Genomic DNA, 24,603 nt, shown 5'->3' with positions numbered 1-24,603 from the left:
AGATCGGGCAGTGTGTGGGTCATGTCGGGGTGTGTGTGTCAGCGGGTGTAACCACTAGCGTACATCCAACCAGTTCTGCCAGTCGGTAGAAGAGCCCTGGGAGGCAGGTATTTAGGGACCCCGAGTCTGGACTAGGCACTGGCGAGCCCCGAGGGTCTGTGAGTTGGCTACTTGAGGGAGAAGGTGGCCCAAAGCACCTCCTGGGGAAAGCGTGGGGTCTTGCGGCCAGGTCCTGATAAGGCCATAGGGCTGGACCTGGAGGGGAAGTGGCCTTTCTGTGAGAGAGCAGCAGCAACGTGCGGAGCTCTGCCTGGGGACGGGCGATGAGTTAGCTGAGAGCTGGTAGGCCAGGGTCAGAGGGCAGAACAACGTGGGCAGCACTGTGGGTGGGTGGGTGGGTGGGTGCGTGGGTGGACGGACATCTGCTCCAGACCTCCTGATCGGGTGGCTGAGGCCTTCTTCAGACACCTGGCAGAAGCCTCATGGTTGCAGGCCCTGGAGCTCACGGCACAGCTGAACTGTCCCAACTGCCTCTGCTGCAGAGGCACCACAGCAAGGTGCAAGGCACCCAGGAGGGTTCTGGAGCTCACTGAGCACATCTTCTGGGCCAGGGTGACTCGGGAGGCAGTGAGCTGAGGGGCCCTGTGGGCTCACAAACAAGGAAGAGCGGGTCAGGGATGTGCCAGTCGGGGGTGAGAAAGCAGAGTGTAGGATCCTGAGAGAAGGGCACCAAGCAGGAAGATAAAAAACGGTGTCAGGAGGCTGGCATGGGTGAGACAGGAGATCGAAGAGGAAGCACAGAGAAGGTGGAAGGTGGCTGCCTTCCAGCCTTGGTCTTTCTGGGATTCAGTGCTGGAGAGAGCCATTTCAGTGTGCACGTGTTTCTGTGTGTGACAACTGGTAAAATGAGAAGATCTTCGACCCAACTCCCACATAGCCGCAGGACCTCAGACCAGCTTTTGGAGATATCCAGTGCTGGCCAGTGCTGGAAATGGCGACGTGAGAGACAAATGCCTGGGGGCACCTTCCCGGTCTGTCCCTGGCACCAAGGGCACAGACCGGCCTCCTCTCTCCTGCACCTGCACGTCTTGGCTCGGCACCTCACACCCACTGCAGCGTGTCCTCGCCCTGCACGGTGACACAGCTCAGCCGGCACTGGTGGTGTCCTCTCCCGGGCACTTCCCAGCTCAGCCCAGCCCCTCCCCAGCTCTCCCCACAGCCCCTGCTTTCTCTCCAGCCCAGCCCAGGAGAGCAGCCCAGCCTGGGCTGGCCCCACGGCAGTGCCCACCGCAGGGTGCTGCAGAGCTCTGGGCGCTCACCCCACAGCCCCAGCCCCTCGGAAGGGACAGCAGCTGCTGGGGGGCAGGGAGGGCTCTCGGCCTCCCCACCAGCCCTGGGCTGGAGGCTCAGCCTGGCCGGAGGAAATGGAGGTCAGTGCAACTGCAAGACCCCGGGTATCAGCTCCAGGAGATGCCCACCACAGACTGCCTGTGCCCCCTCGGGGCCAGCCCCTCTCCCCAGGCCAGCACGAGTCTGGGTCCAGCAGCAGAGCAGCCTGCCCCGAGCCGGGGCCTGCAGAAGGGGGTTTCTCTGGCTCATGGATTCCTCCCTGCAGGCACAGGAATGCTCCCTTGCTCTTCTCCAGGGACATCGCAGGTTCCCCAGGTGAGCGTGTCCAGGCTGGCCTGGCCGGCTGCTCCTGCTTCCCCCCACGTGCTCCCTGCAGGGCCCTGAGCTGGCGATGCTGCTCTGCAGAGGGAGGGGGCTGTGGTGCCCTGGGGCCATGGGCTAACCTTGCCCTGGCCGTGCTGGTCAGGGTGGGGAGCAGAGCCAGCGGGACGGGGATCACTGCTGCTCAGCCCCTTCCTGTCTCCCCCGACTGCTCAGTAGCCAAGGACAGGGCTGGGCAGGACACGGGGGTGTCTCCAAGGGCACAAGGGCCAGGGCAGGGCTTGTCCTGGGCCAGGGCTCCAGGGAAGCAGCAGCCCCGACTGGCAGGCGGCAGAGAGGGAGCGCCCAGGGCGGCAGCAAGGGGCAGCCCCAAGGGCGACAAGGGCTGATCCTGCATGGGGCAGCTGGGCATTGGCCTCCTGAACCCCTCCTGCACGCTGGGGCTGCTCCCCCAGCTCCACAGGAGAGGTGAAGAGATGGGAGCTCAGAAAAAGAATTTTTGGCTGGCTCCTTTGTTGAGTTTTTCTCAACAGGGAGCCTGGATCCAGGAGCCATATGTACCTGAGGTCTTGGGAGAAGAAAAAATAGGTTAGGAGGCCAAGATTAAGAATAACAAAGGTACAAAACAAAAAGCAAAATGCAAAAACAACCCCCAAAACAATGCAAAGGGAAAATAAATACACAAATGAAGAAAAGTTAGGTCTGGGTTTTCCTAAAGTACACTGGGAGTGCTTGTGGCCTAATGGGCACCTTAATCAAAAGTAGATCATATAGAAGTATTTTCCACAGGGCATCCTTGATTTCCTTGTTCCTCATGCTGTAGATGAGGGGGTTCACTGCTGGAGGCACCACTGCGTACAGAACTGCCACCATCAGGTCCAGGGATGGGGAGGAGATGGAGGGGGGCTTCAGGTAGGCAAAGATACCAGTGATAAAAAACAGGGAGACGACGGCCAGGTGAGGGAGGCACGTGGAAAAGGCTTTGTGGCGTCCCTGCTCAGAGGGGATCCTCAGCACAGCCATGAAGATCTGCACGTAGGACACCACGATGAACACAAAACAGCCAGAAACCAACAAAGAACTTAATTCAAGAAGCCCAAGTTCCCTGAGGTAGGAGCGTGAGCAGGAGAGCTTGAGGATCTGGGGGATTTCACAGAAGAACTGGTCCACAGCGTTGCCCTGGCAGAGCGGCAGTGAAAATGTACTGGCCGTGTGCAGCAGAGCATGGAGAAACCCACTGCCCCAGGCAGCTGCTGCCATGTGGGCACAAGCTCTGCTGCCCAGGAGGGTCCCGTAGTGCAGGGGCTTGCAGATGGCAACGTAGCGGTCGTAGGCCATGACGGTGAGAAGGGCACACTCTGCTCCAAGGAAGAAGAATACAAACAAGACCTGTGCGGCACACCCCGAGTAGGAGATGTCCCTGGTGTCCCAGAGGGAACTGGCCATGGCTTTGGGGACAGTGGTGGAGATGGAGCCCAGGTCGAGGAGGGAGAGGCTGAGGAGGAAGAAGTACATGGGGGTGTGGAGGCGGTGGTCGCAGGCTATGGCGGTGATGACGAGGCCGTTGCCCAGGAGGGCAGCCAGGTAGATGCCCAGGAAGAGCCCGAAGTGCAAGAGCTGCAGCTCCCGCCTGTCTGCGAGCGCCAGGAGGAGGAAGTGGGTGATGGAGCTGCCGTTGGACTGTTCAAACAAGGAAGGGAGAGGGTAGAATTAGGAGAGACTCCTCTGAGCAAAGCCCCTCCATTTGCCATAGCAACACCCCCAGCTGAAATGCATTTCCTTTCCCTGCGCTGTGCTGGCTGAGTGTCCCAGCAGGACGGGCCAAGCAGACAGTCGGGGCTCCCGCAGAGGAGATGTTCTAGCGAGAGCGTCAGCTCCTTGCCCAGCAGGCAGCGCCCAGAAGACATCGGCAGGGACGGCCCGGAGAGAGCTGCCTGAGCGCAGCCTCCCGCAGCGCTTGTCTGCAGTTCCCCCCGGCCCCGGCCCCTGTCTCTGCTGCCTGGAGCTGTCCCTGCCCGCAGCTCTTGCTCTGTCCCCAGGTGTCCCCTCCCTGCCAGTGCTCACAGAGCCCGTCCCAGCGCTGTGTGCTCAGCTCTGCCCTGCAGACACCTCCCAGCAGCAGGGCCCTGCCCTGCCCTGCCCTGCCGGGGGTTGCTCCTGCCATGCAGAGCTTCTCCCGGCAGTGCCCTGGGGAGCTCCCCGGGCAGGCTGAGAGCTGACCCCGGCAGGCGGCAGAGTCCCTGTCCCGGCACACAGCCCCTGGGGTGCAGGGACCCTGCTCGGAAGGACAGCCCTGGGCACCCCTGGCTGCACACCCAGACGCACACCTTCCCAGCCATGCCCAGAAGGCAGCCGTCGTGCCTGTCCCTCCGATGGTGCAGCAGGGAAGCCCTGCTCCGCAGCACGCCCTCCTCCTCTGCGCTGCAGAAACCGAGGGACTCCTCCCGGCAGCTCCCAGGAGCCGTCGGATGTGCCGGTTCTAGGAGGTGCCTCCAGGAGAGGCAGCGGCATTGCCCTGCGGCCAGAGACTTACCACAGACGGGGCTGTGCAGATCTCTGCCGCGGGAAGCTCTCGGCATCCCCCCCCTCCCAACTGCCTTTATGCTCTCCCAGCCTCGCAGGTCTCCTCTCGGTCCTGCAGGCAGTGCCCCCAGCCCCGCTCCTGGGCAGAGCTGGCTCTCGGCAGCGCTGCCCGCTTGCCGTGAGCTCCTTCCGTCCCAGGAGCCCGGCCCAGCTCCGCCGCAGAGGACCAGCCCGAGGCACTTTAATGACCCCTCTGGTGGGTTGGATGCCGACTCCATCCACCTCAGGCCCTGAGAGGAAGCTGAAGAACCTCTTGAGAAGGCAAAGGCAGATGCCACGTCCAAAGCTCCTTGGAGCACTCATGGGTCCCACTGAGGGACACTGCTGAGAAAGCGTCCCCAGGGGCTGGTTAGGGCAGAAAGCTGCAGGCAGTGATGACAGGTCGAGAAAAACACGGTAAAGGTGGCTCTGATGCTGAGTAAACCTGCGCGTGTTCTGTCAGGCCAAAGGGCCAAGCCCTGACCCCGACCCTGGGAAGGGAGATCCTGTCCCTTACGCATTGCTCAGGGCTTTTCCTGGGGCCGTGTGACCTGGGGACGTGCAATGTCAAGTTCAAGACTATGGGGCAGCACCTCCAGGCTCTCGGCTGGAGACAAGGAGGCCACGAGGCCCTCGTGCTGTCAGGATAAGATGTGTCCTGGCAGGCCTTGGTGGAACAGGCCACAGCCAGAGCCAGCGGCAGAAAGGCCTCAGCTCTGGCGGGGGCTTTATTCTTGCCAGCTCCCTTGACCCTCTCCACCACAGGCTGCCCTGCGGTGTCCTATGCCGGCACCTTTTTCCTCGCGGGCTGTGGACACCCACCATGCTCACCAACCTTCCTCTCCCTGGAGCATTTTCCTGCGCTTACTGACATCTCTCCACCCTCACGGGCTCTTCCTTGGAATACAAAGCTTGGGCTAATCCAGGCTCTCTCTGGGTGGCCTGTTGTGCCACAGCACTGCCCTTGGAGTGACATTTCACATAACTCCAAGTGACATGAAATCCTCATCTCCAGCTGCAACTTCCAAAGCTTCACGTCCTGCCATTACATCTTTCTCGTGTTGCTTCCCAATTTGGAGAAATTAAAATTGCCGTCTCTGAAACCACACTGCAGCCAGTCTCAGGACAGTCTGGGTGGCCACGCTTATCCTGACGCAGCCCTGCATGTGGGTGGCCTTGCTCACGGTGAGCATCACCACTGGCTGGTCTGGTGTCCCTCGTAGTGCCCAGGCCCTTCTCCTCAGGGTCACTGCTCAGCTGCTCAGGTCCCGGCCTGCCCTGATGAACAAGGTTGTTCTTCCTCCTCGGGCAGGACTGGCCACTTCTCCTTGCGACCTTCAAGCGGTTTCTGTGGGCCAGAATCGCAGAGTTCCTCAGGGTCCCCGGACTGGAGCTCCGTTTGGTCAGCTGTGAATGCCTGTGTGCGGACAGCTCACCCTGACGGTGCTGCCTCTCACAAGAGGGGAGCGTGAGGAGCTGCGGGGCACTACAGACCCAGCTGGGAACTGCCAGGAATGCAATCCCCGAAACACCAAATGAGATTACAAAACACGCAAAAGCAGAGTCAGCAGGGAAAGGGAAAAGCAGGGCTGGGCTGTTTGTGTGTCAGGCTATGTTAGAGGGAAATATGGAATCATAGAATCCTTAAAAGACATCTACATGTCTTTCAGATCCCTCCAGTTCTGCTGACTCCAGCAGTCCCTGGGTAGCCTTTTCCAGTGTTTCACAACACTCACTGAAGAAATGTTTCCAATATCCAATCTAAACCTCCCATGGCACAACTTGGGAGAAGAGACTGATACCCACCGCACTACAACCCCTTTCAGGTAGTTGTAGAGAACAATAGGGTCTCCCCTCAGCCTCCTTTTCTCCAGGCTAAACACCCCAGTTCCCTCAGGCTCTCTCCAGCACAGAATCCCAGAACCTCCGAGGCTGGAAGGCAGCCACCTTCCACCTTCTCTGTGCTTCCTCTTCCACCTCCTGTCTCACCCACGCCAGCCTCCTGACACCTTTTTTTGACTTCCAGCATGTCAGGGTGGATCCTTCTGGAGCTTGAAGAGCAGATCGTTAACCATCAAAGAGCTCTCTGCACGCTTTTTGTCTGCAGGGCTGTATCCCATGGGATTCTCCAAAGCGGGTCCCTCAGCAGGCCAAAGCCTGCCCTCCTGAAGTCCTGCTCCTTGCTTTGTGCCCTTCTCTCAGGATCCTACACTCTGCTTTCTCACCCCCGACTGGCACATCCCTGACCCGCTCTTCCTTGTTTGTGAGCCCACAGGGCCCCTCAGCTCACTGCCTCCCGAGTCACCCTGGCCCAGAAGATGTGCTCAGTGAGCTCCAGAACCCTCCTGGGTGCCTTGCACCTTGCTGTGGTGCCTCTGCAGCAGAGGCAGTTGGGACAGTTCAGCTGTGCCGTGAGCTCCAGGGCCTGCAACCATGAGGCTTCTGCCAGGTGTCTGAAGAAGGCCTCAGCCACCCGATCAGGAGGTCTGGAGCAGATGTCCGTCCACCCACGCACCCACCCACCCACCCACCCACAGTGCTGCCCACGTTGTTCTGCCCTCTGACCCTGGCCTACCAGCTCTCAGCTAACTCATCGCCCGTCCCCAGGCAGAGCTCCGCACGTTGCTGCTGCTCTCTCACAGAAAGGCCACTTCCCCTCCAGGTCCAGCCCTATGGCCTTATCAGGACCTGGCCGCAAGACCCCACGCTTTCCCCAGGAGGTGCTTTGGGCCACCTTCTCCCTCAAGTAGCCAACTCACAGACCCTCGGGGCTCGCCAGTGCCTAGTCCAGACTCGGGGTCCCTAAATACCTGCCTCCCAGGGCTCTTCTACCGACTGGCTGAACTGGTTGGATGTACGCTAGTGGTTACACCCACTGACACACACACCCCCCGACATGACCCGCACACTGCCCGATCTCGGCACTTGGTGGCCCCCAGGCACACGAGCCCCCACGAACTGTGGTTCCCACGCCAGGGCGTCCGTCCCAAGAGCAGAGATCTCCTCAACCCAGAGAGTTGTCTTCCTTGCTCCAGGCGTCCCTCTGCTCTCAAGGGCCTTGTGGTGCCTGAAGGCCGGTCCGAGCAGTAAAGATGGAGGTGAGGAGACATTGACTCTCTTGGGCTTTTCCGTAGCCTGGGCCATATACCATGTACACTTTCCTTAGTCTTCCCTTTGCTCTATAGGTAGTTGTAGGAACTGTTTTTGTTGTCCTTCCGGTCACTAGCGAGATTCAGCTTGAGTGTGGCTTTGCCTTTCCTAACCCCAACTCGACACGCTTGGGAAGTTATCATTGATGTCCTTGTCATGGTTTAGCCCGAGCCATCAACCAAGCACCACACAGCCACTCGCTCCCCCATGGTGGGATGGGGGAGAGAATCAGCAGAGTAGAAGGGAGAAAACTCGTGGGTTGAGATAAAGACAGTTTAATAGCTGTAGCAAAAGCCGCGCACGCAAGCAAAGCAAAACAAGGAATCCATTCACCACCTCCCATTGGCAGCAGGTGTTCAGCCATCTCCAGGAACGCAGGGTTCCATCACGCCCAACGGTGACTTGGGAAGAGAAACGCCATAACTCCGAATGCCCCCCCACCCCTTCCTTCCTCTTGACCACAGATTTATATACTCAGCATTGACGTCGTATGGTACAGTATATCCCTTTGGCCAGCCTGGGTCAGCTGTGCCGGCTGTGCCCCCTCCCATCCTCCCGTGCACCCCACGCCTTCTCGCGGGCAGGCGAAGAACGGGGACAAAGAAGCTGGGACGTTTTTGACTGCTTAGCAAGAAATGAAAACATCAGTATGTTATCAACATTATTTTAATCCCAAATATAGCCCCCTACTAGCTTCTATGAAGAAAAGGAAGCTGCCAAGGTGGTTCAAGTCCAATACCAGGAGGACGAAGGTGTGAGAACATGAGGCTTCTTCCAGTATCCTGAGAAGGTCTCATCTACTTCTTCCTGATCAAGCAGTCAACAACAGACACCTACTAGAAGGTCACCCACATTCTTCTGCCTGCTCATCCTCTCCAACAGGATCTCAACTGTCCCATCATCTATCCCAAGGCAGAGCTCCAGGCTTTGCCACTGCAATTTCCTTTACTATTATCTCCTCTTTGTATTTACTATCTGTCTTCCCCTAGAATTCCTATCGCTGTGATCTTGATCGAGGCACCACACGTCAGGTGAGCCATCTGCACGCACACATTAACCTCTGACCCAATGGAGCTTCACTCCCAATGGACCTCGAGAAACTCTGGGATTTGACCAACAGAAGCCTCAAGAAGTTTTCTTCAGACAACGGATCTTCTCCTGCTGATCTCCTGATGTTCAGATGTATCAGGGGGCAGAACCACCCTGTTGTGCTGGTTTTGGCGAGGCTGGAATTAATCTTCGTCATAGCAGCCCGTATGCTGCTGTGGTTTGGATTTGTGACCAAACCAGTGCTGATAAGACACCGATGGTTTAGTTATTGCTGCACAGCGCTTGCGCAGCATCAAGGCCTCTTCTGCATCTCCTGCTGCTCCACCGGCGAGTAGGCTGGGGGTGCACGAGGAGTTGGGAGGGGACACAGCTGGGACAGCTGAGCCCAGATGTCCAAAGGGATCTTGCAGACGTGTGACATCATGAGTGAGCGAGCGGCTGTGTGGGACTTAGCTGTCTACCAGGGCTAAACCACAACAGCCGTGCGTCAAGGCAGGCTCGGACCTGACTGGTTGAGGAGCAGCCTCAAGGAGAAGGGTTTGGGCATTACGAGGGATGCCAGAGCAGCCAGTGGTGCTGAACAGGAACACGGCCATGAGCACACTGGGCTGCGTTGGGAGGAGCGTGGCCACCCAGACAAGGGTAGTTATTGTCCATCTGGACTCCGCACTGCTGTGGCCACATCTGGAGTACTGTGTCCCAGGGTGAGGCTCACAGTTATGGAGCAATGGGGAGGAACTGCCACGTGGCCAGAGCAAGTCTGCCAAGGTGGGGTAGGAGTCGTGTGTGGAGAGGCTGCGAGTTGGGCTTCTTTAGCCTGGTGAAGGGGAGGCTGAGGGAAGAAGAGCAGCAGCTCGAGACAGCTTGAAAGTGCCTTTCCTAGATGATGGCACTTCTTTTGGTAGTGGGGAACAGCATGAGAAAGGGAAACCACCAGAAACCGCAGCTCTGGAGGCCCAGAGTGGAGCTGAAGATAAAGCAACGTCATTCTGAGGGTAGTGCTGCGGTGCAAAAAGTCACTCAGAGGGAGTCAGGATCAGCCCATGGCTTTGTGTTTCAGGGAACAGCTGGCACGGATGGAGAGACACCAGTACGGGGAGGGACATACCAGGGTGAGAAGAAGGTGGGGAAGCTTGTTGGGTGTCTGCAGCCTGCAGGGAAAGAGGCAGAGGCGTGGGACAGTGTGGGACGGCCTGTGGTGCAGATGGCTACGGGCACTGGCCAGGCTGAAAGGCCCTGGCAGAACCGAGGTCTTTGCCCCCTTGGCTATGGCTGGTGGCCCTGCCACCGAGGCCTAAGAGGAGACACACGGTTGCCATGGCCATGGAGCCTCATTGCCTCCTTGCACCCACCCTGGGGAAGCCAGGAGGTGTCATACCATTGTCCTTCACTAGGCATCACACTCCCCACATCCCCAGGCAGAGCCCTGAGCCACATGGGATGGACAGGGTCTCCCTTCCCTGCAGTTGGGGGTCACAGTGTGGCCATCCTCCTCCATCAAACACACCAAGGGCTGTCTCAGCATCAGAGCTGCCTGCACTTTGCCTGTGCCTGCCTGCAACCACAGCCTCCAATTCCCTGCTCTAACGAGTCCCTGGGGAGGCTGTGTCAGTAATGGCCCTCAGAGGGACCCGTTAATGCTTCAAGGTACTTTGGGTTTTGCCGCTGACGTTGACTCATGGAAAGGTTTGTGCAAATCTCCTCTCAGTCTCTCAGGCTCAAGGACTCAGCACCAAATGCACCCTGGGGCTCATCACCGTGCAGAAAGCTCTAAGGTGCCTTTCTCTTCCTACACTTATTTTTCAATAAGTATTATCAAATATTATCAAATATTATCAAATATTATCAATTTGGTGATCGCACAGCCACCAATGCCAGGGCAACGCACACAGCCATTATTTCTATCAGCGTGTTCCCAAGCTCAGCGAAATGAAGAGAGAAACAGTGACGCGCACAGGAGCTTGCTGTTAATAACTACTATAGCTACAGCAGCTGAATGCAAAACGGCCGTTGTCTTGGGCCCTACGCTGGGCACCAGAAAGGACTGTGGTGGGTTGATCTCAGCTGGATGCCTGGTGCCACCAAGCTGCTCTGTCACTTGTGTCCTCAGCAGGACAGCGGGGAGAAATCAGGATGGAAAAAAAGAAAAAGCAAAAGAAGCGGGTCAAGATAAAAGCAATTTAATAAGCAGAAAGCAAAGGCTGCGCGCGGAAGCAAAAGTTACTCTCTGCTTCCCATGTTCAGCCACTTCCCGGGAAGCGGGGCTTCAGTACGTGTAGCAGTTGCTCCGGAAGACAAACGTGGAAACAACAAATGCTGCCCACTCCTGCTCCTTTCTCGTAACTTCTATTGCTGAGCTGACGTCATTTGGTATGGAGTCCCCCTTTGGCCAGTTTGGGCCAGCTGTCCTGGCTGTGTCCCCTCCCAAGACCTTGCCCACCCCCAGCCTCCTGCTGTGTGGGGGGAATGTTGGAGAGACAGCCTTGATGCTGTGCGGGCACGGCCCAGCAGTAGCCCACACCCTGGTGTGTTATCAGCACCGTTCTAGCGACCAGTACAAAGCACAGCACTCTGAGCGCTGCTGTGGGGAAAATTAACCCCACCTCAGGCAGCCTCAGGACACCTTCTTTTCCCCTTCTACCCTGACGCTCTTCTGTCTGATCTTTTGTCTGGTAGGTTTTCCCTTTATGGTCTCACCGGTTTCACCCCAGCCCAACTAGTTTTCACCTTTCACGGTCTGCCATCTCCAACAGTTTCTCGCTTTCTGAAGCAGTTAGTTGCACCTTGAGCCAAGGCTGATGAACACAAGGTGAATGAGAGCTTCTGGAAGCCATCAGACAGCAGACAAAAATGCCTATCCTTTCCACTGCCCACCTTAGAAATCTCGGGAAAGCTCTACAGGCACAAACACGGAGCAGCTTAGAAGCTGTTCAAATCAGTCAGCCTTGGTTTGGACCCCAGTGAGATCCACAGGGAAGGCTTTTCTGACTGACTCCTCAAGTTCTCCGTCTCAGGCTGTAGGTGAGGGCGTGGATTGAAGAAGTTCAGGCAGTGCAGAAAACGGGGAGACTATTTCTTTCAGGTTTCCTATTCTGGCAGCATCTGGTAAGCGATACACACCGTAAGAGTCCCATGGGCAACTGTATCCCCAAAAGCGATGGGAGGGGAGGAGCGGGCGGAAACGTCTTTTGCTTCCGGGTGCTGAGAGAGGTTTTCGGAGTAGGGGAAAGGACGTAGCTGTGAGGTGCCAGAAACCGTAGAGATGTGAAGAGAGCGCTACACAGAGCGGGAGAAGCCGGGGTCTCCCAGGGAGGTCGTGGGGCCACGCCGAGGCATGTGAACGCAGGGCTCTGGGACGAGGCGGAGGGTACAGGGAGGTCCCGAGGGGACGTCAGGGCAGATGGGGGCCTGGGGGCACCCCGAGAGCACCCCTGGGCCAATGGCGACCCGACTCCCTACCCCCTGCAGTGGACACCCTGCCCCTCCCGGCCCGGGTGGCGGGTCACAGTGGGGCCCCTTGTGACCCCCCTCTGTGACACCCCACGGCACCATATATAGCCAGCGCGGCCGTGACCCTGCAGTGTGTGACAGGACAGCGACGGGACGGGGCAGAAGCGCGGAGCTGGCGAGGAGACCCCGAGCACAGCCCACGTCTTTCCCTGCTGCCACCGGCAGCCTCACAGCACCGAGGCGTTTCCCTTGAGCTGCCCCTGTCCCCCCGGCACTTTCCTCCATTTCGCAGGATGGCGGAGAGACCCCCCAGCTGCCCCAGGGTGGCCTGGGAGGAGGTGGGGGCTCGCCAGGAGAGCAGCTCTCCCCCGGAGCCCTATGAGGTGTCCATGGTGCAGCCGCTGGAGATCGGTGAGTGAGGGGGCCCTGGGGATGGGCAGGGTTTTGGCCAGCGAATGCGACCGGCTCGAAACCAGGGTACGGCGGTGCTTGAATGCCAGGGGTGCCCGGTGCTGGGAGCTGGCCCCAGCACAGCCGCCCTCCTCAGCCATGCCGAGATTTGAGCTCTCTTCACCATTTGGGAAGCTTGTTGGCAAAGATGCTGTGTCCTATCGACTCTTCTGTGTTTCCCCTCCATGCCAGGGGAGAATCCAGAGCTCCAGCGGGGATGGGATTCTGAGAGCACCTGGCTGCTTTCTTCACTCGACAGCAGCGACAAGACCACGGTAATGAGCTGCCCCCTTGCTGGGACCCTTGTCCGTGGCACCAGCAGGAGGCTTGTGTGAGCAACGGGACCCAGAATCAGGGGGGCTGGAATGGCCTCACTGTCCCTGGTGAGAGGGTTGCTGCTGTCCTCGAGCAGGGACTATCCAGGGGTGGCACTCCGGTGTCCTGGCCACAGCTACAGTAATCTGTAGGAACAACACGTGGTGCCCATGACCCCAGCCCTCCTCCCTCACCCCGGGGACCCTCTGCTGTCATCCTCTGCCCTGCAGAGACTGCGCCCGCTGTGTCCAGCTTTCCCATGGGCACTGCTGCCAGCACTGCCAGGCAGCTCTTGCCAAAGCTGTTTGCCCCACTCAGCCGAGCAACTCCATCAGGATGCCTGGCGTGACACGTCTTCCCGCCCTTCCTTCCTCCCGTAGGTGTTTGGAGAATACCTCCATCCTTCTCAGATGACAGACGTTCTCCTCGTGGCCATTGAGGCCTTGACAGCAGATGACGTCTATGACAGGCAGATGGGCACCAACATCCTGGACATGGCCATGAGAGACCCTGCCTCCTGGCTGACGGATGTAAGTGCCCTGGGGCTGGACTGCCTGCCCATGAGCCCTGTCAGGCCTTGTTCCTCCGTCCTTCCCTAACCCAGCTCTCTCGCACACCAGAAGCCGTTTCAGGGCAGCAGAGAGGGATGGGAAGGGCAGCAGTTTCAGTGGCAGCTGGGGAAATGGCTGCACTCCCGTGCCAGCACCAACCTCACCTGTGTCCCCTCCAGGTGCCAAGGATCATGACGTCCATCCACAAAAATGTGGATTGCATCCACATGAAGCAAACCAAGCACAGCCTGGACTTGTTCCTTCTCCTGCTGGTTGACTGGTGCCCCACGGAAGCGGTCTGGAACCTGTTGGAGGTCTCTCCAACATGTGACAGGTACCAGCCCAGACAACCTTGAGGGTTCCCTGTGGGGAGGGGGCCCAGAGGCTCTCTGGCTGCCAGAGCCACGGAAAACTGCAGGACATGCACAAGGAGCAGGGCCCTCTATCCCACCACGCATCCCAGCCTCGGTGGGTCGGTCAGCCCTGCAGCAGCCAAAGCTGGCCAAGCCAGAGCCCTGCCTCCAGGCTCCTCCCTGCCCCATGGGGAACGGCACCTCAGCCTCCTTCTGCCTGCCCGGTCAGGGCCCCCAGCACCCCAAGGGAGGCGGGTGGGCAGGGCCCTGCTGCAGCATCGCCTGGGTCTAGAGAGCCTGGCTCGAGCGCGGTGCAGTGGCCGAGGCAGCGCGGCTGACCGAGCGCTCTGGGTCTGCAGCGCCGCCCTGGCCATGTGGGAGGTGATGATCTCCGTGCCTTGGGCTTTGGGGAATGTCTTGACGGAGCTGCTCAGGATGCTCCAGGACCAGCGGCTGCGCAAGGTGTTCAGCTGTGCCGCGGAGGACGCCTGCATCTATCCCTTGGCTGTGAGTGACCGTGCCCAGCTTCAGGGCTGTGCCTGCCTCCCCAGGGAAACAGGCACGGCCCCCTCCCCTTCCGTCTGCCTCCAAATGGCCACCTCCCCCAGTACGTAGGGACACAGCCCCTTAGGGTCGGCAGGGACCTGCCCAGCACCAGCCAGACCCCGTGCCAGACACCCAGGGCTGCCCCGTGCTGTTTTGGCCGCAATGAGAAAACACAAAGCCTGCCCCTGCCAGGACAACGCTCTGCTTCCCCGCTGCCTGCTTCCCCCTGCCCAGCTCTGCAGCCTGGAAACCTGGGGCAGCGGCAGAGAAAGGGCAGAAGCCAGAGTCAGGCCAGTTGGGCGTGGGGCAGAGGCACGGCCTCTGCACAGGCTGAGGGGGTTTCAAGTCTGGAGAGACACTTGCCCCCGCCCGCATGTCGTGCCTCCTTTGTGCCAGCGCGGTGGAGGGAGCCCTGCGCGCTCAGCTGGTCTCTCACTGCTGCCTTCCTTTTAGCTGCTGAGCAGCGCTGACATTGAGGCAGAGGAGTTTGCCGCCCTGTACAAAGCCCAGAGGTACCTGAGGCATCCAAGCCTGGTGATGCTCTCACTGGTGCTCAGGGGCCTCATCACGCTTTCGAAGACCCCGGAGACGGTGAGCAGAGTGCAGTCAAGTGGAACCATGTTGGCAGCCGGGGCCTGAGGCAGTGGGTAATGCACTGGCTTGGCCTTGGCTGGGAGTCAGCATGTGGGCTGACAGCTCCAGCCACCCTCCCCGCTATGGAGGGGGCTGGTGGGTGCCTGGGGAGCCCTCCCGGCACAGAGGGTTACCAATCCATCCTCCCCTACAGGCCGGTGGGAAGAGGGGGTGGCTGGGCAGGGGACACTGCTCTCCTGCACTCCCTTCCCTTTTTCTCCCCGCATCCCCACCAGCGGCCGCTGCCTGCCAGGCGGCTGCTGCAGTGGCTCCTGGCCCCCCTGCTGGGAAGCCATTCGGGAGGGAGGTGCTCAGCCCCCGGGGCATGTTTGCCAGGGCAGTCTGTCTCCGCTTCATAAGAAGGAACCGGTGTGTTTCATGCAGGCAAGAAAAATGCAGGTCCTGCTGCCAGACATCATGGAGACCCTGCAGGATGGCAACCCTGACATCAAGACGAAGGCCCTGGTGTTCCTCAGGAACGTGATGGGCCACATGAAGAGGGAGGAGGCCAGCCTCATCGCTCTGCAGCTGGCGGAGAAGCTGCTGCCCCTCTTTGACGATGTAAGGCTGCTGTGGGAGCCTGAGCCCCACAGATGGGCACTCGCCAAAGACAGCTGCCCTTGGGCGCAGCCCTGCGTGCGCTCCTCTTGCGTGGCCTTTCAGGGCTCTGGGGTCGTTCAGCCGCAGCTGCAGATCTGGCCCACAGCTCCTGTGTTCAGGAGCCCACCCCGGAGCACGTCCCCTCACATCAGCCACGCAAACGCCCTTGCTCACCGTGGGCAGGGAGCGGCTGTTGCTCAAGTCCCCCTATGCTCCTCCCTACCAGGAGTCCGGCCAGGTGCGGGAGCTCTCCATCAGCCACTTCCGCGACGTGACGAAGACGGTGGCAGGGAAAACCAAGAAAAAGATGAAGAAGCAAGTGCAGAGGGTCCTGCTCCCGCTGTTCATCCATATGCATGACGAGATGGAGAGCGTGGCCAAGGTGCAGTGATCAGTGCCCTGTGTCACGGCGAAGTGAGCGCTGACACCACAGGGGCGGCCTGGGCATGAGGCAAAGGGCTGCTGGACATCAGTGAGGGAACCTGTGTCCCCTCAGGGTCCCATCAGGGGCTGGCAATGGGCTTGGAGCCTGGCCAAGAGGAGGAGGATGGCCGGTCTCCTCCCCTGGACCGTGCTGCCATCTCCCAGCCTCTGCTCTTCTCTGCAGGCCTCTCGGGACACCCTCCTCGCCTGTGCAGAGTTCCTGGGCTGGAACTACCTGGCTGAGACCTATCAGGCACACCAGATCGGAGAGCGCTTGGTGAGGACAACCCCCAAGTCCCAGGGACAGGCTGGACAAGGACTGCCCCACGTGCCCATGGGGAGAGCTGTGCAGCTGTGCCTCGCCTGCCCTGCTCCAGCCTGGAGCCTGGAGCTGCATCCTCCTTCCCTGCCCTCAAGCACGGAGCCCACCAGGGCTCTTCTCCAGGCCCCTCTCCTCTCCCTGCCCCCAGGGTGCTGAAGGAGACCCTGGCCCATGTGGGCCCTGGCAGTGGGACAGAGGGGTCTCGGCACCCGTGGGCCCCCGCTGCCTGCGGCTCTCTCTGAACCTCAGCCCCACAGGGCTCCTGGCTGGGAGGGAAGGTGGGTGCTGGTAGGAGGGATGGGTCAGGGTGGCTTGGGGGGGTCTGTATCAGCTCCGTTCCTCTGTGCTCTCTCCAGCTACTGCGTGACAGGAGCAGGGTGGAAGAATACCTGTGTCAGAGCCTGCCGTACCTGGAGGACACGCAGGCCACCTTGCGAGAGGCGGCCGTCAGGTTCATCGGTGAGCCACAGCCCCAGGGTCCCTCTTCTGGCAGCCTGGCCCCAGTCCCTGCCGCGGCACTGGCAGCAAGGGGCGGCCCTGTGGCTGCCAGAGCCACGGCAGGGCCCACCACGCAGGTGGGCTGGCTGGGAGCCGTGCTCAGTCCCACCGCCCTGGGGTACTGTCCTTGCCTGGGGTCAGCGCTGCTGAGGGGGAGGAGGGTGTGCGGCCAAGCTGGCAGCCTCGGGGGCTGGAACGTGCTGGGGGGCAGCAGGTCTGACAGGAGCTCTGTGCCTAGGGCTTGCTGCACGGCATCTGAGGAGACTCAGCCAGCATAAGCTGTGGGCTGTCTGCAACGGTGAGTAGGGGCAGTGTGGTGCTGGCCGGGGCTGGTGGGGCAGGGCACGGAGCCTGGGCAGGGTGCTGCCGTGCCTGGCCCTGCTCCAGGAAAACGCTTCAGGCCCAGAGGAGCCTGTCAGGGGCACGTGGGGCATTCCTGAGCAGCAGCTTCCGGCTGCTCCCTTTGTCCCAGCTGCTCCTCCTGGCCAGGGAAAGAGACGGGTGGGTCTGGCGTGCTCTGGAGGGGACTCCTGGGGGTCTTCATGGAGGCAGTGGGGCTTCATGGCTGCTCTGCTTCCTTCTCTTGCAGCCCTCCTGCCCTTGAGGACAGACACTGAACTCTCGGTCAGCTCCCTGGCAGCTCAGACCGTCTTCGTCCTGACAAGACGCAGGCGACCGTCAGGATGGAGCCTGCGGTCGTGGTGCTGCTGGCCCTGCTGAGCCCTGGAGAGATTAAATTGTCCTCTTGACAACGGCCATATTTGAATAATTTCTTTTTTGCAATAAAGCTGGAACAAGCAGCCCATTCCCATGGTGTCCTTCCCATGGGGACCACCCTGACAGTCCCTTGTCTACCCCTTTTCCACACCATTAACCCCAGGCTCAGGCCCCACGCTGCCCAGTACATCCTCAGAACCACCACTCCCCTTCCCGTCCTTTGACACAACACACAGGTATCGCTCCCTGGCTCTGTGGGCCAGCACTGTAAAACGTCCAGAAAATGTGCACAAAATGTCCACTGAGCTCGTCTGGTCCCTGACGTCGGGCTCCGGCTGTTATACGGGGGTCCCCCAGGACAGCAGAGGTGGGGTGTTGCGCGGAGAGACTGGGCACCAAAGGCAGCTCAGGCCGGAACCTACAGGTTCCCCTCGTCGTCAGGGTCCCAAGCGTCACTTTTGGCATCTGGCCCCTCCTTTCAATTACCAAAGCCTCCTTTTTAGGGCTGAAATCCTCATTTGTAGGGTCCCAGCCGGCCTTTTATGACCCATGGCCTTGTCTTGGGGCCCACACTCTCCTTTTGGGGGTCTAAACCCCAAAGGCGGAGCCAGGCGCGTGGCAACCTCCGCCCAGAAGTCCGTGGGGAGTCAGCGGACCCAGGACAGCCAATTGCATTTGAGGAGGTGGGGGCAAGGCACATGATTGATATGTAATTAACCAATGAAGCTTGCAGGCCTGCAGGAAACGGGGCCTGTGTTGAAGAATCTGGGCAGCATGGGGGGGCGGGCCATGCTGTCTCCACCAATCATGCCTGGCGGGAGAGCATCACACAGATGATTGATAAGCTGTCTGACCCGGGCAGCCAATCGGAGGAAACACCACCTCGGGGAAGAGTGGGCACTGGTGTTGGGGTGGAGTGACCCCTCAGGCAGCCAATGAGAGAGAGCATCACCTCCGGGAAGGGCGAGCACCACAGCAGGCCGCCTGAAGTGACAGCCCAGGCAGCCAATGAGAGAGACCTTCACCTCAGGTGAACTGCACCTGGGCAGCCTGACCACCTGGGAGCCAGCCCAAGGCAGCAGCACCTCAGGGGAGGGGAGGCCCCATCCCAGGGCGGAGTGACAGCCTAGGGGCCCCACCCAAGGCAGCAGCACCTCAGGGGAGAAGACTGACAGCCCTCCCGACCTATGCCAGAGGAGACCCCTGTGAGAAGAAGGCGGGCTCCGCTGGCGGCCAGGCTCAGCTTCAACATGGGGCCTGCCCCGACGCCGAGCAGCCCCCGGCCCAGGCCTGGGGCCTCTCTTCCCCCCTTCCGCCCCTCCCCCCTCATCCGCCCACCCCCGTGTTCTGGAACCCCCCACCTCCATGGGAGCTGCCGCCTCACAGAGCGTCAGTATCCCGTGGCCGTGCCGCTAGACAGCAGCCTTAGGCCACCGGCGGGCCACCAACGGTGACGGGGACGTGACGGTGAGTACCTAAGCATTGGTACCCAAGCGTCATTTGAGGGCACAAAACCTAATGTCAGGGTTCAAAGCTGCCATTTCATTTCCAAAGCCCCATTGTTAGGGTCCAAGGCCCCATTTAGAAGGCCAAACCCTTCCTTTTGAGGGATTAAACTCTCTATTTTGGGGGTCCAAAGCCCTCTTTTACAGCTCAAAGCCCCCAGTGTAGTGCCCAAAGGTTTGTTTTAACAAACAATTCATTTCTCTGGGCCGTAGAGGAAGCAATAAGTTCCTCTCCTTTGCAGGCTCCCAAGCGTCTCTTCTATCGTCTAGCCCATCCGTGTTTGTACCCAAAGGCCCATTTTCAGGGTTGTAATCTTGATTTAATCATCCAAACCTGTCCCTTCTTAGGGCCCAACGTTTCATTTTGAGGGTCGAAGCCCTCATTTTTCATGCGGAAAACCTCTTTTGGGGTTCCAAAGCTACATTTCTAGTGTGCAAAGCCTCATGTTTACTTTCCAAAGTCTTAGTTTTGGCTTCCAAAGCCTCATTTTAGACTCCAAAGCCTCATTTTTATGGAAATCAGCTGTTGCTCAGGTAACATAGGGACGTTTTCCGTATCTGCTGTCTGTGTTCCCTGGGGGTCTTGAGTCGCTTGTGCCTTTTCCAAGAGTGGCTTTCTTCAGCAGGGACAGTCAAACACAGCTTTTCAGCTGCGGACAACACCGGGTCGGACCGCTGGACTGCTTGTAAGCCCGGTGGTGTGTACGGTGGTCGTCCTCTGGCTTCAGTGGCAAGAACTGTCAGATTATCCCTTCTCCCTTCTTTTGTCCTTCCACTGGTACATGGGAGTGGAGACTGTTCTTAGACCTTCAAGATTTTCTGTTGCCACGGATATTTGCTAACCTGAGAAGCTTGCTTCCCCTTCCGCTCTCCCTCTGTCCTCTTCAGGTCGCCAGCAAGGCTTCTGCACGATGAGCATAGTGGAACCGCACGTCAGCACGGTCCTGCATTTCTCTGCCAGTGCCCTCGAGCCTTGGGCTGTCATCAGCGTTGTTATAAATGATTTAGTCCCAAACGGGATTCCAATTCAAATTTACAATTTATTAAGCAAATAGAGGCAAGCAAACAGCGCTGGGTGCGCCGGGAGTCTCTGCTCCACCAAGACGCACGCGGTTCAGTTCCCGTTCCTGGTTTATATCCTGTCCGTTAATACATATTCATGAACAGGAGTGTCTTCTTCGGCGCATGCCCTCTTCTCCTTCTAGAATCTTCTCGACTCTTCCTCAGCGTGATCCTGTTTGCTAATACATATTCATGAATAGGCGTGTCTTCTAATACATATTAATGAACAGGCGTGTCTTCTTCAGCGCATGCCCTCTTCTCCTGCTAGAGTCTTCTCGAATCTTCCTCGGCGTGCCCCCAGGATGACCCAAACCTTATGCATGCACTTTCTATACACAGTACTATGCGGTCAGCGGTCAAACTGGTTTGAGCTGATATACCAGCAAAGTAGTTTAACATTCTCCTGTAAAATTCCCCTTTTTATGTTGCAGGAGAAATCCATGAAGGTACAGAAGATTACACTTCATCACACGAATCAGATAAACATATTTCACAATCCCCCATCTTTTTCTTTATAGTATTGATATGTGTTTTCATTTCCAATTGAGTATAACCGAGTAGATTAATCTAGTAACAATCCCCCACATATCCTCAATACAACTATCCCCATTTTAGTAAGCCGATCACCACCCATAAAATCTCCCCAAAATCCTATTCCATTCCAAGTTTGTCCCTCAGGAGGCCATTCGTTCTCCCTAATTTATGGGTAACGGGAAAAAACTAGGTTTTATTGTTGATTACAGTTATGCGCTGTACAACTAGAAAAGGTCCTCACTTTTTCCATTTTTCTGGGGTAAACCCCAGCTGGACTTGTTCCAATATTGACTACAGTTATTTGCCATAGTCAGAGTCCAAGGAACTCACCCCAAGTAGAACTAGAAGAGGTCCGGTCAGGGCCATAGTGATCGGCGGTCACAGCCCGAAGGGGTTGCAGCCCTTGGCAGACCCTTTTTAAGCCGCAACACCAGTTCCCCTCCGGTCTTGCCCTCTTCTTTCCTTTAAGGGGGTGCTTTCTTAGTACCCAAATTAATTGAGCACTGCTTGTGAAGGCCAGAGCTTTGCTAGATCAGTGGTTTGTCCAGACCTGAGCACTTGCCCGAGCCTGGCGATCCTCTTTATTTGCAAGGCTTTATGGCTACAGAAAACTGCCAGTTAGCCTGCAACACTAATCTTACAAATGCACACCACCTTCTACACAAAGGACAACTTCTAGTTCCAGCTCCTTTTTCCTGTTCTTCTTTTGCCAACAACTCCTTCCGATTATACTCGTTTGGAGTACCCATTGTTGTTTCCTATTACCCTTTCCCATTGTTTTCCAAACTTGGGGATTACTTACATTTCTCTCCATAGCTTCCCATGGCCATCGTTCACCTTGATTTGTTCCACCACAAACGTAACAATTAGTTATATTCAATGACTTTACAAATAGATTTTTAGCAACTGTGGGAATTTCATGTTTCACTCCTGTTTCATTACAGGAGTAGCCGCAATAAAATTCCCACAGCAATTTAGTCAGATGTGACCTTCCACTCCTTCACTGGACCTTTCACTCGCGACACATGTGTCCATCCTTTTTCAGCAGTTCTCACAGCTGTTTCTGTAGTTAATAAAACAAGGAAAGGTCCTTCCCAGAGGGGAGATAAGTTTCCTTCTTTCCATGTTTTTATCAGAATTTTATCTCCTGGTTCTAACTGATGAATTGCAAATCCTAAAGGTGGTGTTTGGGCCACCATCCCAATCTCTCTTAATTCTTTTAATCTTTTCCCAATGGTAATTATATATTGTTGGATACTATGATCCTCAATTACATTGTTCCCCAGAGGCATTCCTTGAAAATAAGGCACGCCATAGAACATTTCATATGGCGATAATCCAGTCTCACTGTATGGTTTCGTTCTTATGTTTAGAAGTGCCAATGGTAAACATTTCGTCCAGGGCATTTGCGTCTCAATCATTAATTTAGCCAATTGTTGTTTTATTGTTTGATTCATTCTTTCTACCTTCCCCAAGCTTTGTGGGTGCCACGGAATGTGGCATTCCCACTGTAGAAGTAAAATGTGTGCCCTGGTCAGAATCAATGTACTGGATTATCCCGTATCTAGGTATCAAATGTTCCAATAAAATTTTTACCACCATCTGTGCCGTAGCTCGTGCTACAGGGTACGCTTCTACCCACTGTGTTAAATGATCTACTATTACCAATAAATATTTTATCCTCCCTACCTTAGGCAATTCAGTGAAATCGACTTGTACTTTCTCAAAAGGTCTTTTCTCCCTCCCGTGGCTGTTTGTCGAAACACTGTCTTATTTACCTTTTGTCAAGTTAAGCAACCTTGTGTAATTTGCTTTGCTATTTCAAAAATTCCAATACCACCAAATTGTTTAAGAAAATGATCACTTAACGCTTTTGTACCCCAATGTGTTTGCACACGCAAACGTTCTAATATTCGCCTGGTGTAGGCTTTTGGCAGCATTTCTCGCCCATCGGGCAGTGTCCATTTTCCTTGTTCTAATTTAGCTCCTATTTTCTCCAATTTTGTTTGTTCTTCTGGCGTAAACTTCTTCTCTCTTTCCTCTCGTTCTTCTTTGCTGGTGTCCTCCTTTGTTTGTAGGACATTAATTTTGGCAACTTTAGCCCTCAAGGCTGCTTCCTGGGCCTCTTTAGCTGCTAAGTTATTTCCTCTCGTTCGATAATCTAATCCCTTTTGGTGTCCCCTCACATGTACCACTGCTATCTCCTTTGGTTCTCTTAACGCCTTCAAAATCTTTACTATTAATTCTTGATGTATTAAATTCCTCCCTTGAGTATTAATCAAACCTCTTTCTTCCCAAATTTTTCCAAAAGTGTGGACCACCCCATATGCGTATTTAGAACCTGTAAATATAGTCCCGCTTCTTCCTTTTAGTAATTCCAGGGCCCTACATAGGGCATACAGCTCACAAGCCTGAGCTGACCATGATGGACTCAGAGGTCCTGATTCCACCAGTTCTATGTCCTTATTAATTATTGCATATCCCGATTTCCTCTTCCCTTCTACCACTCGGGAGGAGCCATCTCTGAACAGTGCTTCTCCATTTTTCAACTCAGCATCTCTTAAATCTGGTCTCACCTTTGTCTGGGTCTCAATTACCTCTAAACAGTTATGTTGTAATTCCTCTGATGGTTCTCCAAACAAAAATTGTGCTGGACTCCGAGCAGAAGTCACCCTCAGTTCTAAGTCAGGGGAGTCTATTAGTATTGCTTCATACTTTAGGATCCGGCTGTCCGTTAACCATTTTTCCGCTTCTTGTTGTGAAACATTTCTGACATTGTGTGGGGTATACGCTTTTAAAGGAGCACTAAAGGTAATCTTCCTAACTTCCTCTATTAATAGTGCTGTAGCAACCAAAGCTTGGAGACAAGCAGGCCATGCTCTGCTTACTGGATCAAGTAACTTATAACAATACCCCACGGGTTTTTGGATTCCTGCCCAGTCTTGAGTAAGAACTCCATATGCTGTCTGGCTTGATGTATTCACAAAGAGATAGAAAGGTTTTTCTAGATCTGGGAGGCTCAATACAGGTGCTTGTATTAATGCCTTTTTTACTTCCTCAAATCTCTGATCATCTTCAATAAACCACTTAAGTTGGTTATTAGTTAATTTTTCATATAGGAATTTTACTTTTTCACTATAATTTTCAAGCCATGGTCTGCAATATCCTAATAATCCCAATATTTGCCTAATTTCCTTTTTAGCTTGTGGGGGTAATCCCAGATACCCTATCAGGATCTAACTTCTTCCTTCCCTTACTCAGCCAATGTCCTAAGTATTTTGCTTCTTGTTCTACAAACTGTAGCTTTGATCGGGACACCTTTAATCCCTTTTCCCCTAGAAAATTTAACAATTTAATGGTGGCTTTTCGGATCCCCTCTTCAGTTTTGCTGCTACTAATAAATCGTCCACATATTGCAATAATTTTACCTCCTTGTGTATTTGTATTGTGAAATCTTGTAAGATTTTCTCTAAAGTTTGTCCAAATAGATTTGGTGACTCCGTAAACCCTTGTGGTAACACAGTCCATCTTAACTGTTGTTTTCGTCCTGTTTCGGGGTCCTCCCACTCAAAGGCAAAATAATCTCTGGATCCCTCATCCAGAGGACAGGCCCAAAAAGCATCTTTCAAACCTCTTACACTATACCAAGTATGTTTGGGAGATATATGACTCAATAAAGTATAAGGATTTGCCACCACAGGCAATTTAGTGATTGTTCGCTGATTTACAGCTCTTAAGTCCTGCACCATCCTGTATGACCCATCCGGTTTCTTTACGGGAAGAATGGGCGTGTTATGAGGGGACATACATGGTTCTAGGGTTCCTTTTTCCAGAAGTCTGTCAACTACAGGTTTTAATCCTTTTCGACCCTCCATAGGTATCGGGTATTGCTTGATTCTAACTGGGCGGTGCGGATCTATTATTTGAACCCTTATGGGGTCCATTTTTATCTTTCCAGTTTCCCCTTCCTTATACCACACTGAGGGGTTAATAGCTTCTTCATCCTCTTGTGTTAAAGTGTATAATTTAATCTGCAATTTGTCCCCTTGACTCTGAATGCTCGAGTTTAACTTCAAAATCAAATCCCTTCCTAATAAATTGTATTCCGCTTCAGGGAGCAAAAGTAAATCATTAAGACAAATTTTCTTTTCTGTTTCTACTTCTACATCTTTCAATATGTTTACTTTAAAAGGCTCTCCTTTTGCTCCTAC

At 55.8% G+C, this 24,603-nt stretch overlaps 1 protein-coding gene across 1 annotated transcript; it reads right to left on the bottom strand.

The window, feature by feature from the left end:
* Nucleotides 1–730: 730 nt before the first annotated feature.
* On the bottom strand, nt 731–5,100 carry LOC309416334 (olfactory receptor 14C36-like). The gene has a single exon (XM_082015897.1). It carries the CDS (start codon nt 3,184–3,186, stop codon nt 2,368–2,370), a length of 819 nt encoding a protein of 272 aa, XP_081872023.1. The 5' UTR covers nt 3,187–5,100; the 3' UTR covers nt 731–2,367.
* Nucleotides 5,101–24,603: the final 19,503 nt, after the last annotated feature.

This window comes from Phaethon aethereus (genome assembly GCF_964289735.1).
Source record: "Phaethon aethereus genome assembly, contig: HAP1_BTS, whole genome shotgun sequence".
Taxonomy (NCBI): domain Eukaryota; kingdom Metazoa; phylum Chordata; class Aves; order Phaethontiformes; family Phaethontidae; genus Phaethon; species Phaethon aethereus.
This window is presented reverse-complemented; position numbering and strand designations above follow the sequence as displayed.

Excerpts from the sequence above, each read along its gene's own strand:
- LOC309416334 (XM_082015897.1), bottom strand. The coding sequence starts at position 3,186 with ATGTACTTCTTCCTCCTCAGCCTCTCCCTCCTCGACCTGGGCTCCATC.